The sequence below is a fragment of the Felis catus genome, chromosome D4 (genome assembly GCF_018350175.1).
Source record: "Felis catus isolate Fca126 chromosome D4, F.catus_Fca126_mat1.0, whole genome shotgun sequence".
NCBI classification, from domain to species: Eukaryota; Metazoa; Chordata; class Mammalia; order Carnivora; family Felidae; genus Felis; species Felis catus.
The window spans coordinates 70,022,738-70,039,045 of NC_058380.1; the positions used below are offsets into that span (position 1 = coordinate 70,022,738).

General features: G+C 46.4%; 1 protein-coding gene across 7 annotated transcripts in view; it reads right to left on the reverse strand.

The window, feature by feature from the left end:
- Window positions 1-581: 581 nt before the first annotated feature.
- The window catches only part of PTPN3 (protein tyrosine phosphatase non-receptor type 3), a 150,390-nt gene continuing 134,663 nt past the window's right edge, over window positions 582-16,308 (reverse strand). For all 7 annotated transcript variants that reach the window (XM_045043568.1, XM_019816304.3, XM_023242550.2 and 4 more), the window contains 7 exons: window positions 15,432-15,522; window positions 15,081-15,142; window positions 13,063-13,209; window positions 7,734-7,862; window positions 6,739-6,884; window positions 6,088-6,223; window positions 582-4,400 (listed from right to left, as the gene is read on the reverse strand). In XM_045043568.1, coding sequence (XP_044899503.1) covers window positions 4,323-4,400; window positions 6,088-6,223; window positions 6,739-6,884; window positions 7,734-7,862; window positions 13,063-13,209; window positions 15,081-15,142; window positions 15,432-15,522 — 789 coding nt within the window. In that variant the 3' untranslated portion in view covers window positions 582-4,322. The remainder of the gene's footprint in view (window positions 4,401-6,087; window positions 6,224-6,738; window positions 6,885-7,733; window positions 7,863-13,062; window positions 13,210-15,080; window positions 15,143-15,431; window positions 15,523-16,308) is intronic.

The window sequence follows — 16,308 nt, forward strand, 5'->3', positions numbered from 1 at the left end:
CTTTCCTTCTCAGAAACAGAACTCCTGAATTTTTAGGCACATGGTTTCTTGGAATAAAAACCTTTCCTAGACTCCCTTGCAGTAGGTGTGGCCCTGCCCCTAAGTTCTGTTCAATGGGATGCACAACAACCAGATGGCACACCCTGAGGGAAGGGGTTTTGCTTTCTCCTTTCCCTCTCCTCTATCCTGCTGGCTGGAGCCATCTTCATGGCCCTCAGCATTAAAGCTGCATACTGGGGTTGGCAGAGAACCAAGCTGGAAGGAACCTGGGTTCTGGGGATCACGGAGCCACCCTGGCAGCCCTGGGTGATAGAAAGTACTGAAACTTCTTTGCGTAAGCTGCTGTTGTCATGACAGCTGAACCCAATTCAAATTTAGAATTAGCCACACAAGGTCAAGACAGAAGCAGGTACTCTGCACGGCCATGCTCCTGACCAGAGGGAAGGTAGGGATGGGCAGAGAGCACGCTCTTCCAAGAGAGTTAATATTTACTAAAAAGCAAACAAACAGAACGCAAGCATAATAAAACCCTTTCAGAAATCAAGACGATGATTAGAATAAAAAAATCTCGACACACAGCGTTGCATAGCTTGAATGTTTTTATATTGATCAAACTTTTTCAGTAGCATTGCTGACAGGTCAGAATGAAAAACATCCCGAATTTACAGAAAAAAAAATATTGCTCATTAAGATACTTTTCGAAACTACATAACACCGATCTTTTCATTGCTGCAAACAGAATGCGGGTTACAAAGATGGCGGACAGTCAGCCATCAGACTCCTCAGAGGCAGGCTGAGGTCAGACTTTGCCATCTTTACGATTCTGATCTCAGCGCAGAAGGGCAAGAACCGGACAGTGGCAATCCTTGTCTTGGCATTCAACCCTGCCAAGGTTAGGGACAATCTCTTGGAGACAAGTCATGGAAATGTGACACATTTCTCTCCAGGAGCTATATGGCTTTGATTTAGGGCTAATTTCCATTCTCTGCAATACAGACTCCCAGAATGGTAAACGTTGAAAGAACCAAAGAACTCATCTAGTGCAGCCCAAATTCCTCTTTTTTACACATAAGGAAATTGAGGCCTGAGTCACCCAAGTCACCCAAGTCTAGGTCTAGATGCGAATGAGCCTTCCCTATTGAGGCCACCTCTTTGTTGCCTCTGAAGGATGAAAAGGGCTGTGGATTTCACTCAAATGATAATTTCTTTCTTTCTTTCTTTCTTTCTTTCTTTCTTTCTTTCTTTCTTTCTTTCTTTCGCACTCAAATGGTAATTTCTGAGGAACAACAACAAAAATATCAGGTAGCAACACAAAAGAAACGGCATCTACACTAATCTAAATAAAAGCATTTTTAGTGTTAACTATCTGGAATTAAAATAAAAAACTTAATCAAAAACATTTTTAAATATAAATTACTGTGGTAGGAATTATGGACCAGCACATGTTGGTGATATAACACCCTCCATCCTGACCTCCCCTAGCCAAATCGAGTTCAATCTCCCCCCCCCACCCCCCGCCGGAAGTCAAAACACCAAGTGTAGGTGCTATAGAGTGACACGGGAGGGATGTCCCATCCTAAGTCAGCACATGAGTGGATCTGATCAGATCTTCCAGAGAACAAAATGCAAATGTAAAATGTCCTCTCTGTTCACATCCAGCCAAATTTCCTAGGCAAAATATTTCCCATGATTCTGATGCTTCCCACTTAGGACCAAAAAAGGCTTCAGTGTAATTGTTTAAATGTGTAAAGTATTGCAGCAGGAATGCTGAGGTACAGAATTTAATTGGTTGTATCTATAGTAATTTTTACTCGTATATTTTGCCCCTTTAGATAATTCTCTTGTCCTGTTCTTCCCCAGTATTTCATAAATTCTGTTCCGAGTAACATCTGCTGGGTCTGAACTTCTGGCCTGCACGGTGGCAGAAAAAGGCTAGTTGCAAACTCTGGTAAACTTTTTTGAAATTTATGTACAGTAATGACAGCCTTCCTGCAACTATATTAAATAATTTGCTTAAAAGAAGTAAAACACAACTCTCCAAACACATTTAGACTCCTCAAGCTTCTTGCACACAGGGGGATGATGCATTTGTATCAAATGGCAATGATTTGCTAAACATCCTGATGGCATTTAAATTTAGCTCAGCTTTCCACCTTCCCCTCTTTTTTGGGACTTAACTGGTAGAATTTTTTCTGAGTCCAGATTGAAAGAAGGCACTGGTATGAGGATATTCCTTTGTGCTTTTGTTCTCAGCCCCAGAAACGTTCTCTTAGAAAAACCCATACAATTCCACTTCTATTTCATGGGTTTTGGGGCTAATCACTGGTAAGTTAACTCTTCCAAGTAATGCATCTGCAGCAGTGTCAGATGGATTCCAGCTGATGAAAACTCACGCTGATAGCGTTTTATTCAATCCTCGTATTCAACCCATAGCCTCAGCATTATTTCTCCTATTTTACAGGACGCTGTAATGACAGGAAATAGAGGAAAGAGAGGTAGCACTCTCAAGTGAGCAGGCCAAGAGCTAGTTGTTGATGAGTGGGACCGGGAACCAAATCTCCAACTGCATAATTCCAACCTCTCCTGATTCATTCTGCTGGCTTAGCATGAATCTGACGAGGATCGGGCTTAGGTGGTCTCCTGTTTCACAGTAGCGGGCGATGGCACCGTGTGACGCCTCCCTCCCACCCCTGCCGTTCGGCAGTAAAATATTGGTGGGGGAAAGAGGGAAGTATGCAATTAAATATGCTAAGTCTGGAGATAAAGAACCTTTAGAAACCCGGCTCCCATCATATGGGTCTTTATCCCTCTCGCATCCAGGAAACTACTCAACTGGTCCAGAGTTTGTTAAACATCAAAATGGCTTCACTTCTGTGCACTATGATATGAAAGCATCCTTTTTCTGTAAATCCCATTAAGGAACTGGCTTAGCCTCCTTGTCCTTCAGGGTACGTAAAAACCGCTATTTAAAAATACCACATTAAAATTTTTACGTAATTTATTTTCCTTAAATAATTTGCTACAATCCTGTCACAAATTTTTTTAAAAATTTAACACAGTATGAACAAAGGCAGAATTCTTTAGGACAATCAAAATCGGGGTGTACTTAGAATAAATTAACATCAAATTGTGTTTATATTCAGATAGCCTGATCCTCTCCTTTGAAATGAAATGGAGACCATTGTAACTGAGGGTGAATGCACACATTTGTTCTTCTATACAGAGACTCATTCTTTATATAAACTCAACTGTAATTTGAATCAAGTTAGGAGTCCTGAGAAACACTTACCATGGGCGCGCGCACACACACACATCCACACACATCCACGGACAACCCTCTAGAAGCTGGGTTTCCCATGGTTCCATGACTAGATCTTTCCTCAGCAGGGCCAACGATTCTGAACATTTAGATGATATCCCATCTCCCCTCAGGAAAATCGTAATGTTTCAAGTGTAACATAGCTTGAAGTAGCAGCAATCCATGTAGTAGATTCAGTAGTCGATAATTCCAGTCTCGGGTTCTGCATGTACAGCAAGAGGCAAGCAGAGGCGAAGAGCACTTCCTCCTAAAACTAACGCACGGACGAGTCCTCATGCTCAGAGTCTCCACTGAAAACTCACCCGAAGCTGCATGACTAATCCGGTCCAGGCACCGCGTGAGCACCTGAATAGGGTCAGTAATGCAGGGAGGAAGCGGGGCATCTTAGACAGGATTCTCAGAAACATGAATATGGGACGTGGCAGGGAGATGGGACAGAGGAAGGGAGGCCAGAAAAGGTACTGCCCGCTCCTTCGGCCTGAAATCCCACCACCCTGCCATTTAGTACATTCATCAGGGTTTCCTTAGCAGGGGGCAGGTGAATGCTAACGGTTCCAGCTCCATCTAGAAGGACAGAAAGCTCAGCCCTTAGAGTCCGATAAACATATACACACAAAACATCCAAGCAACTCTAAATAGCCACACCATCTTGTTTCTGGGCGGTCAAGAGCATTGCTGGCGTCCCCTCTCAATTGCCCAAGGATGGTTTACAGGAACACAGTGATGTCTAGGGAGGAAGGCAATAGGACAGGCCCCAAACTGAGATCCGCATTTGCTTACTTCTCTCTGAGGAATCACGGGCCTAACTGACGCTGCAACCGCATGCGTATCTACACGGTTCCTATGTACACGATACCTCTTCTATAGAACTTTAAAGTGCCTGGGTTCAAATGTGCTCATTCCTTCCCCACAGCCTACAAATTCCTCTTGCTGCTTCCAAAGAGAAGGTCTGTCCTTAAGGAGGATGCCCCTGGGAAAGAGGAATGAACATTTCACAGTTGTCTTAACTGGGATCCAGCATTTGGACTAAGCCTTCTTCATAAACACGAAGAATCGCTTCACATACAAACTTGTACTGGCTCTGGAAGAGAAAAGAAAGGTGTCAGTCCAGCCACGGTTCTATAAACTCTGCCTCCTACCACATCTCTGCGTACTCTTTTACGTTGCTCATAAATACTCTCTGACCTCCAGCTCCGGGCCAGGCCAGACCCTGTGCTACGTGCCAGGGAAACACCGTGAAGGCACACCCGTGAAGCCATGATTCCTACGTGAGGGCTGGGGGCTGCTCCCAGAGAGCGGTGGGAAGAGTGTCATGGAAACCACAGCAGAGGGAGAGGCCGGTGGTCTGGAGGAGCCAGGGAAGGGGTGAAGTCACTGCAGGGTGGCCATTCTACTGTACAGTACACTCAAGTGTGGAGACTCCGATGGCCCATTCTGAGTGGCACTGTCGGGCTCGGAGCCCCTGCCTGGAACACCTGGGCACGGACGGAGAGGCTGCACTGGTGGCTGGGACCTGGTTGTGCAGGGTAAGGTGAAGGAGTCTGGATTTTGTCTTAAAAAAAAAAAGGAGAGCCACTAAAGCTGCTCTGTGGGATACGGTCCTTTATATTAAGAAACGCCCGAGAAACTCATTTAGTGAAGTGTGCGGGGTGAAAGAAAGCATTGAGACTGTGCTTCTTCACCAGCTAGGCAAATCTACCAAGAAGATGCACTGTCAAAATTTTTAACCGGCAATGAGGTCTTCCGTACCACACAGCAGGGCAGAGAACAATATTCTTAATAACTCGGTTTTTTCCCTCTTAATTGTATTTCCTGAGTCTAATATAAAACAAGAGGTCCCGATCATTAGAGAAATCTCATAAACTCTGTCCCTGAGCCTTTGAGGACACGGAGCTGGCTGCATGGTGGACTTCCCACTCTTTTCTTTGCTTACGCCGCCTCATTCATCTGGGGGGTTTTGCCTTAGAGGCCACTCCTCCAGAAAGCCTTCCTTGACTTTTCAAAGTCAGCTTTGATGGTCTTCCAGCGAGTTCTTACCCTTGGACTTCCCCCATTACTGCTGAGATTTATAACTAATTCAGTCCTCCTACTACATACAAGTCTGGGTCTCTTCGGTGTGTGCAATTATCTAAATGAATGTGGGATGGTCCCCATTTTGCAGATGGGGAAATGGAGGCTTGGAGAGAAGCTTAGTGATTATCTAAGGTCACCCAGTATGTGGAGGGGCCTGAATCATGCTCAGTTTTCTACATCACCCGCCCGGCCCCTCTTGTGGTTCTAGGGAAAAACCACAGGATTCCTCTTGAGGACACTTGCAGTGCCACTTACCCAGACGTGGCAGACATGGGAGATAGCCCAAGGAGGAGAGAGTAGGGCCATGTGAAACGTCCACTGAGCCAAAAGGCTCACCTGTACACGGACAGGTGGAGTAAAACCCTCAGGCGACTCTGTTCGCTTCTGAGGGACAAATGATGGGCCAGCGGCTTGACCATGTAGAATGCAACCTGGGCTGCTCCCTGGCCACGTGGCTGGCTGGAAACACAGCACAGACGCAGTGAAAGGGACGGACAGTGAGAGACAGAGGTCAGATGGGGTGGGCTTTGGAGTCGCTCAGCCCCTGACAAGTTTTGTGACCTTGGGCAAGCACTGCAGTGCCCTTGAGCCTTGGTCTCTTAACCTGCAAAGCCCTTCACACAGGCCTGGCCCAGGGCAAGTGCTCAGAAAGCGTGGGCCATCGTTATGACTTTTATCAATGGATTTCTACTCACTGATGTCTGCACCATCATGGCACGCTGGTCTCGCATTTTCCGGACGATGTCCAGTGGGTAAACGGGCAGGTTTCTCTCAGTTAGGCACATGGCTGTTTCCATGGTGACCAACACGCCAGTACGACCTATGCCAGCACTGGGGGGACAGAAGCAGAGACCTGGGATTTGCTCAGGCAGTATTTCTGCACGGCCCAGCTTAATGCCTAGCCAGTTCCCACGTTTACTCAGACAGAGCTCTCCTCCCCTGACCTTCGGGAATACAAAACACACATTCAGGCTGTGCTCTCCAACAGGCTGAAAAGGCCTCTCCTCATATATTCTGAGGCCAGGGCTTAAACACCAATGAAAAGAAACCCACCTTTAAGGGCTGCACCCTCCTCTTGTTCACATCTATTGTGAAGGTCAGCAACTCAAGGACACAGGGAGAGCGGAGGGGGGGAGTGGGCTTCTTCAGTTCTACAATCAGAGGTTTATGCTTTCATAAAATTCCCAATCTTTTGAAACAGCGAAGAAGAAATGAGCAGGGCCTTCTCGTAAAAGCATAGAGTCTCGTGGGGTTTAGGGTGATCTCTGCCAAGTTTCCTCAGGTCTTTCCCTATGGAATATGTGTATTTAAAAACCAAACCAAAGTAAACCTGGAAGCCACAGTACCTGCAGTGAACTAACACCGGTTCACCATCCACTCTCAGGGACCTCACGTAGTTTACAAATTCCAGAAAGTCCGAGGAGTCATCAGGAACGCCGTGGTCAGGCCACGCGACATACTGGAGATGTGTCACAGTGTGCTCTTCCCCGGTCTGTGGAAGATGCAGGGTGGCCTCGGTGAGCCAAGCCAGCAAGTGGGCAGCTTGAGTCTGGCCCCAGCCTCAGCCTCAGCTCAGCGGTCCTGTCTCCTGACTCCCTTTCGCCCGCTGCGCGCAGCCCTGCGGTGGCCCCTGGAAACTCCTGCTCCCCACTCCGGGACACAGCTCGGGCCACCCTGTCAGGACTGCTTCCTTCTGTCCACTGAGATTTCTTCCCACTCGCTCCTATGGTACTTGCCATCAGGGCCACACACACTGGCTTTTTCTTTTTTCAAGAGGGTAAAATACATGTAACACAAAGTTTACCATTTTAACCATTAAGTGTATATAGTTCAGTGGCATTAAGTACATTCCCAGGGTTGTGCAACGATCACTGCTATTACCCGGATTTTTTCATCTTCCCAAGCGGAAACTCTGTACCCATGAAGCACTAACTCTTCATTCCCCCCGCCCCCAGCCAATCACCCCACCTCTTTCTGTCTGATTGTGACTAGCCCAGGGACTCTCTACAGTCACATAATACTTTCCTCTTGTGACTGGCTTACTTGACCTAGTATAAGGTCTTTCAAGGTTCAGCACTGCTATAACATGCATCAGAATTTCCCTCCTTTTAAAAGCTGAATAGCGCTCCACTCTGTAAATATACCACATCTTGTCTATCCATTTATCCGTCCCGGGGCACTTGGGCGTTCTCACTGCTGTCTAGTGTGGGGTCCCCACCGGGAGTGAACGGAGAACAGACCTGGAAGCACTGCCCTGTGCAGGCCCCCAGCGGATCTGGTCTAGCACCTGCCTTGAAGCTGCACCCTCCCCTGGACCACTCACTGAAGGGACACCGCTCACCTCGGTGTTGGTGACCAGCATTTCTCGGAACACATAAGCGATGGTGCAGTCCTCTGACTGACATCGGATGTGAAAGTTGCCGTGTTCCATGACGTCGGGAGGATCAGGCCAGTACTGGTGACATTTGGTCTGCAAGAAAACCCCTGGGTGTGAGCTAACCTCCGCTGTGGGGGTGGTGCACATGAGCCGTTACCTGGATGGACAGGTGGGCGTCTGACCGGAGCCCTCTCACTCACAGCAGGTACTCTGAGAGCTGCAAAGCCAATGTACTCTGGGTCTGTTCCCTGTTCCCAGAGGAGCGTCCCCTCCTCTCCTGGAGAGTAGGGTGGGGGTCAGCCTGCAAGGGCCGAGGCCACAGCTCTCAAGCCAGCCTGGAGCTGGAGCCCAGAGGAGGAGTACAGAGCTCACCCTCTTCGTCACCAGGGTCCACTTGCTGGAAGAACAGGAGAGGCCTCAGACACAGTGGCTTGATCTAGGAGCGGCCTCTCCCTCTCATCCTTTCCCATTCCCCATCAAGCCCACTCCAGGCGCTCAGGCCCCTTCTCTGCTCTCCACACCACCCCCCTTCCACCTCACCCTCCTTTCACCATCCCTCCCCTACCCACATGAGTAGAAGGAAGGCCTCATGGCACAGAGGTTAAGAGCACACAGGTGGAAGTCAGAACTCTACTGGACTCATTTTATCTTCTGTTAGCCACATGACTTTGAACCTGCTACCCAACCTCTCGGATTTGCAGTCTTTGCCTGACAGACAGGGACAGCACCTGCCTCCCAGACGGTGACAGAGGTCGGAGGGAATGGTGGGCAGTGCCAGGCTCATCATGGGGGCTCAGGTTACCATTGTTGTCATGGGGGCCCCACATCAACATGAAGAAGGGTGATCAGAGATTCCACAAAAATCCCAGGGAAAGAAGTTTCCAAACTGAGATGAACATCCCTTTACATTTGAGCAGTGTCCCCTAAGCCCTCAGATGACTCATAGAGCTGACATGACACACTCCTGGATGGCAGATGAGGAACCCTGGCCCCCGTGGGGTAAGCGACCTGCCCGAGGTCTCAGGGCTGCTGCGGCTTCCCTACAGGCTCAACGAGCCCCCTGCGTCTCCCTTTTAATCCTCCCTTCCAAACCCTGAAGCCGTCTTAGCTCTTGCCTCTGGCTTCAAAGCAAAATTCAGGGCCATGCTATCCATCCCATCATAGTTCCATCAAATTCTGACTCACTCAAATTTTTTTTTTTCTCCAAGCCTAGAGTTGCAACATCTTACATAAAAATTATATTTGTGGACAGCTAAAAGGGGCTATAAACCAACAGATGCACGTAATTTGTCTGGAACAGCTTTTCTATTCTTATTTTCAAACGTCACATGGAGTATTTGAAATTAAAGGATGCTGTTGGGAAGCTGGAGTTAAGAATTTACTTGTAAACCTTAAATGTGGGTATTTTGGCTAGTGGCCATTTCCCAACTTCCATAGACATGAAGGGGCCCCTGTCCCCAGAAGCCAAGGCAGAGTCGATACCCACTGGCCTATACCTGCCTCATCCTCACCAGGTGCTGCGGAACATCATCATAAAGACGTGACCACACTGGCCGGTGAGTTGGACCTGGGCACTCAGAGGCTCCACACGCCCTCCCCTGTCCTTGGAATGTGGGGTCTGCTTGCCTTTCCTGCTCCCAGGGGCTGAGAGGATAGTAACCTTAGGATAGTAACCTAAGGATAGCTTTAGGATAGTAACATGGGGTTGAAAACACCTATATTGTATACATAACTGAGCCCACTTAGGGTCTCTGTATAAACTTTTTTTTAAGTTTATTTATTTTGAGAGAGAGAGAGACAGAGAGAACGAGTGAGGGAGGGACAGAGAGAGAGGGAGGGAGAATCCCACGCAGGCTCTATACTGTCAGCACAGAGCCCGATGTGGGCTTGAACCCACTAACTATGAGATCATGGCCTGAGCCGAAACCAAGAGTTGGACGCTTAATTGACTGAGCCACCCAGGTGCCCCTCGTTATAAACTTTTAAGATTTAGTGGAAAGGTGCAGGGAACCATTTGTTTTGTGGTTATGACAAGCCTCGTAAGTTCCCTTTGCTTATTTAAAATGCCACCTATGGGGCACCTGGGTGGCTCAGTTGGTTGAGCATCCGACTTCGGCTCAGGTCATGATCTCATGGTCTGTGAGTTCGAGCCCCGCATCGGGCTCTGTGCTGTCAGTTCAGAGCCTGGAGCCTGCTTCAGATTCTGTGTCTCCCTCTCTCTCTGCCCCTCCCCTGCTCATGCTCTGTCTTTCTCTCTGTCAAAAATAAATAAACATTAAAAAAATTAAATTAAAATAAAATAAAATAAAATGCCACCTAATCTCAGTTGGTTAAGCGTCCGACTCTTGGTTTCAGCTCAGGTCATGATCTCATGGTTCATGAGTTTGAGCCTGCTTGGGATTCTCTCTTCCCCTCTCTCTCTGCCCCTCCCCTGCTATGTTCTCTCTCTCAAAATCAATAAACTTAACAACAACAACAACAACAACAACAACAACAAAAAGCCACCCCAAACTGCCACCTACCAACCTAGAGTAGCCTGCGTCTTCCTTCAGTCTCTCCCGGTCCCCTGCATATGGGGGCCGGCTTCATATTATACCTGGGTAGCCTGCCCGGGCGGGCTGCAGACCCACACAGGGTGTCAATTTCTGCTACAGACTCTCAAGCATCCTACTCACAGGACAACCGATGGGAAGGGTCTCTGAAGTGATCAGCCCGTATAAGGCAGAGCTACAAACACCTGTTTCCAGAGATTCCCAGCGAATTCACCAGAACTGGACATTCTACTTCTTGATCAAATTTGGATTTTAGGTCTATCTGGATCTCAAAGCACTAAGGGTGTAGTAGAAAGAGCAAGGGGTCTGTGGAAACCCTGAGTTTCAATCCTGGTTAATAATGCGCTCCACTAACCAAGTGTGTGATCCTGGGCAAGTTACTAGACTTCCTTCAGTCTCTGTTTCCACATTGATGCTGGCTGTGGGGGGGGAGGATGCTAACGCCTACTATCTACTGAACAGTGTGTGCCTAGTTCTCAATGGTACTTTTTCTGGACATTAGCTTGACCTCAAAAAACCCTATGAGGTAGATACGATTAGTGTCTCTGTTTCGCATACGAGTAAACTGAGGCTCTGGGGGTGAATCAACTGGTATGAGATCATCTATATCAGAAGTGGCACATACACAGGGAGAAGCTGTGGGTGGTGGTGAGGACCAGATAAGGATCCTCAAGATAAAGGGCTCGGGTCAGCTGAGAGTTTGTAACAGGAGAGGGAGGAAACATGTAGCCTGGATTTCAGAAGAACAGGTTTCTAACAATTGAGAAACAAGAGGGGTAAGTCCCCAGGGCCAGAGATGGTGAAGGGACTGCTGACTCAGGACAAGGGGCCTGCTGGGCTGGGCTTAGTCAGGAAGACAGGCTGGGAAACAGAGAAGCCCCCTGGGCCACAGGGAGACCTCAGAGGAGCTCAGGTGCAGAATAGATGAATAAGAGGGGGGTGGGTGGAACGCAATCAGGACAGAGCAGGCGGGGCAGGACCTGTAAGAACAGCCAGAGGAAGTAAGGCCTATCGGAAGGAAGAAAGGGCCCTTCTTTCTGAGCTGGCACAAACAGGACAAGGGAAGAAGGGGCTCCTGTCCAGAGCAGATCATCTGTCGCTAACCATGCCTGTTGCGGCTCACTAATGACCTCAGAGCGGGAACGGTCAGAGTCAACTTTACAGCAGAAAGAGAAGCCCAATCCAGAAAGACCTTACGACCCAGCAGAATGGCACCTCCACGAATACTTTGAGACAACCTGGAGCATTCAAGCACCCAGAAGTCACAGAATAGGCAGACAAATATAGCTCAGCTTTCAAATGGGGGGACTGGCAGATTGTGGAGACAGGGAGGCAATAAAGTTGACATTAGTCATCTACAAAATAGCAGAAATGGCCCAGAACAGGGCCTACAGTGTGGGGTGTGGTGGTGGAATCAGAGGATTAAATAACAGAACTGCATGGCGGTAAAGCAAACTTTGCCAAGGATGGTCTCAACTTGGGTTGAGGATGGCTTCAACATCACTCCCCTAATACTTTAACTCTCTTTTTATGAGAGAGAGAGAAAGAGTGTGTGTGTGCACATATTTGCAAGTGCCGGCTTTGGGTTCTGAGCCTAGAAGGCAAGAGTATTTACTTAGAACTTAATAACACAAGTCTGACATTATTTTTAGATCCCTAAAGAGCCAAGTGCATAGAGGAGAGGGGTAACTTATTCTGTGTCTTCCAGGTGGGAGAAGCAGGTGGGGTGGAGGTTCAAGGCCATGTGGATTTCAGCTAGTTGTAAGGAGTAATTTTTTAAAAATCAGGGCTGAACACTAACAAGATGGACCTTGGAGGTGCTTTTGCAGAAGTGGGGAGCCCTCTGCCTGGGAGACACACACACAAGTCCTTTGCAATCCCTGGGGCTGTCTCTGCAGAATTAGTAGGAATTCTTATTTTGCTGTTTCAGGTTGAGAGTATAGACTGTTCTCAAACATACTATTCATTCCAATCCTGTGTATTCTGATTTTCGGTGTGGATCAATTTGGTATTCTGAACCATGTACCAAGGAGAGAGGCCTGGGAGGAAGCAGCACACAGATCATTCAAAGCAGGTGGCTCAAAGTTAATTTATATCTGATTTTGGAATGGGTTTCTGAATAAATGTTTCATAATGAAGATATCTCGATGTATGCACAAGTTAGAGAATGTATAATACAGGTACCCCTTGCACAGTGACTACTGTTATATAACCAGTGATCTGTTCCTATGGAAAATGCATGCCCTGCTAAAGCACAGTGTGGTGCCCATCACTCTCCTAATCAAGCCCTTCTTTCTTCTTTTTGCATCGGCTTTTGCTGCAACGCAAACAGAGGCTGACCGAAGTTGTAATGCCTCCCACTTGTTATGGCCACCGTGAGCCTAGCACCCATACTGCTCTTCGCAGGACCAGCCCTTGTCCTGGGTGGGTGAGGCTGCAGTCAACACACGGGTTCTGGGGCAGGGGAGGTGAGGCAAAGGAGACTGCCTTCTGGCTGATTATAATGGATCTGAGCTAGGAGTGGGAGGGGCTGTGTGAGCTCAGAGAAAGGCCAGGGAATGGACAGGAGTGCTGAGCTCCCCGACACTGGAGGTGACTATCAGTAAGTCTCTAAAGGAGATTTATGGGTCATGTAGGGGCTGGACCAAGTGATATTTAAGACCCTTTCCAGGTCTGAGATTCACGTTGCATAGAGCATGGTGTGACATGCCCACGTTTGAATCAGAAATCAAGCCACTTACCCGCCCTCGCTCTGTGAGAGTCGTCAACATGACAATGAGTGATAACTTCTGATCCCAGACGACTTGCCAAAATTGTGCACAGGTATGTGGCAGGGGCCCCTGAGCGGCGATGTACTTGTTCACAAGGTTAGCAGCAGGAATTTCCATCTGGCAAGAGATTGTTAAGACATTAGAATCTGTCACTGCCACAAGGTGGCCACGGAACTGGATCTTACACTCTTCTAGTGGGTAACGGACATCACACCAGAATATTCTGTCAATGTACAGCCAATAAGAAAAATCAAAGAAAAAGCCATTTTTAAAAATCCTTGAAAGATACTTGACAATAATACTAGCATTAACTACTTAAGATAAAGCTATGTGACACTCAGTAGGCAATAATCAGAAATGTACCTACAAGACGGCAGAAGAGTTTGAATGATCTTTACTGCTATATCAAATTGGCCATCTGCATTTTCAGCCATTCATACCAATCTTCATGCCCAAATCTTTCCCCACACAGGGCTTTCTATCAAAATCTACTTGCTTTTCTTTGAAGCATAGACCATACAGCCTTATACCAGCACTATGCTGCACTTTGCTTTCTGCAGGGTTCCAATGCCCGTGTCATCGAGTTGATCAATCCTTCCCCCCACCCAGCTTTATTGAAGTGTAACTGACAAATAAAAATTGCACATTATTTAAGGTATACAACATGATGGTTTGATGTATGCATATATTGTGAAATGATCACCACAATCAAGTTAATGATCACATCCATCACCTCCCACAGTTATTTGAGTTGATTAATGTTAAACATCAAAATGTTTTCAACTGTCCTCAGTATCCCTCCTCCCATCCTGCTCTGCTTTTACTTCTTCCCTCTGAACAGAGTCATTTCTATGAAAAAAGTCAGAACCTGCTGAACTTTCAAGTGACACTGTGATTCATTCATTCTTAGGTGGGGTACACAGAGGCACTCAATTCATGGTTTGGTTGATGCTTGGGTTAATGGCTTCTTCAACCCTGGTCTCAGTTCCCCAATTTCCCTGTAAAGACACCAGATTACGTGATCCTGCTGACCTCACCAAATCTGATGCTCTGCCTTCAAGGCACCAGGAATGTTGAAGTGAGGGTCAATGAATTCCATAGATGTTTTGGGATAAATGGAATCACTGATAACACCCATCTTTATTAGGGTAGTTTTTGATATTTTGCTATAACTTGAGAACTTGAGAAATCATCTGTTCATGTAGGTCAAGGGTTGGCAAACTTTGGCCTGAGGGCCAAATCTGACTGCCACTTTGCAAGCTAAGAGTGTTTTAAAAATATTTTTACATGGTTGCATTTTAAATGGTTATATAACTACTTAAGTAATAGCCTCCATTTTCCCTCAGCTTGCAAAGACTGAAATATTATCTGGTCCTCTACAGAAAAAGTGTGCTGACCCCTGGTTTAAATGAAGAAAATGAGGTTCAGAGAGGCCAAGTAAGTTGCCCAAGATTCATTTTCAGGGTCGAATGAATGCTTTTCCCACAACATGTGAAATTTTTTATGTTTTCTTTTTAGGTTACACGCACAAGTGGTTTTTTTCTCCCTTATTTTTAGGTGGGATGTACAGTAATAACATGGCAGGGGGGAGGGAAACACAGAAAGTTACAAGCGCACCACCGGCAAACAAAAAACCTCCCCCAAACCAAAAAAAACCCCCACAAAAAAACCTCAAACAACAAAAAAACCCCCACAAAAATGTCAGCAGTTCAAGACAGAAGGCATGTGGACGATGGGAGTCAGAGACACAGAATCTGAGTTTTGGTCTCACCTTCTGTTAGCTTTGTGACTTTTCAAATTATTTAATCTCTCTGAACCTTAGTTTTGTCCTCTGTAAAAAGACTATTCTGCCTTCCCTCAATGGCTGCTGGGGTGCTGAAAGGAGGGGGTGAACAGGAGAGCACTTGGTCAACTGCAAAGCACCACCCATACCATTCATGCTTGTTACAGTGATCAGTGGGCTCTTATTATCCAGATTCTTGACTTACGTTCACATAACTCGCATTAATATAATCTTCATTTCCCTGCAATAATACCCGGGTGGTGTCATCTGTGGGGGAGAAACAAATTTACCAATTATCCTGAGCATTATTTTTATCGGACCAAGGAAACAAGAGTTCAGTCCCCAACCCCATCCACAGCTTTGCCTCATTAGCATAAACACTATTCCCCAACTGTTCAGAGTCTGAAATGGCGGCAGTAAAAATGGTGGTGTTTACAGACACGCTGAAAATCGTTCCAGAATACCAGACAATCTGTGTTAAAAAGGGAAACATTATCTCAGCGTGTTGGGGGTGGGGGGTGGGGGAGAGAAGGAAGCATTCACACCGGGTACTCACAAGGCAGCACATCTTTATAGCGGTTTTTGTCCAAATTTTGAGGCAGCTTTGCAAACGTGATGGCCAGACCGGGCTTCTTTCTGTAGAGTTGCTACATAACAAATACAGAAGTGGGGGAGAAAAAACAAACAAAAAAAAACCAACCTTGCAAAAAACAGCTATGGAGGGAGCATGGAATCATACTTTTAACAATAAAGTCTACCACTCGTGTCACTAAATCTTAACATTTAAAAGTGATTAGGTGCTATGTTTTAAAAGAAAACTCTTCCCAATAAGAAATTCTACAATCCCATGAGAAACTGACTAAACTCACTAATTTTTTTTTTTTTAACATGAGGATCTTTGGGGGGAAAAAAGTCACAGGAAGGGGTGTGAGTCATAGATAATGGATCATGGTAAGTAAAATCTTGTCTTTTTGACAGTTATTTGACAAATGATAAAAGCAAGTCGAGAAAGAAAAGAATTCTGACTCAAAGTTCAATGGAAACCATTTTATTAGTCTAAAAACATTTCTCTCCAGTTCAATGGAGTGAACCGGGTTCTTAGCTGAAGAACAAGAGCATTTCATTCATCTTCTCAGAAGTATGTTTGCACAGTAAAAACATTTCTTCCAATACGTAGTAAACTTCATTTAAGAGGTATCTTTGCTGTACAATATAATAACTAGCAAAAAACCCAATTAAGCCATCTTTGCACATCTATAAGCCCCTATTACATGTTTGTGCAGTGCGTGATGTGATTCTGACAACGGTTGTGTGAGAGGTACTAAGAGGACCCTTCTTTTGCAAGCAAGGAGGAGAGATTAAATACCTTGGCTCACAATCACCAACGGGAGGCTGAATTCAGATCTGACTCAATGCTAGAGTTTTCTCTTCCT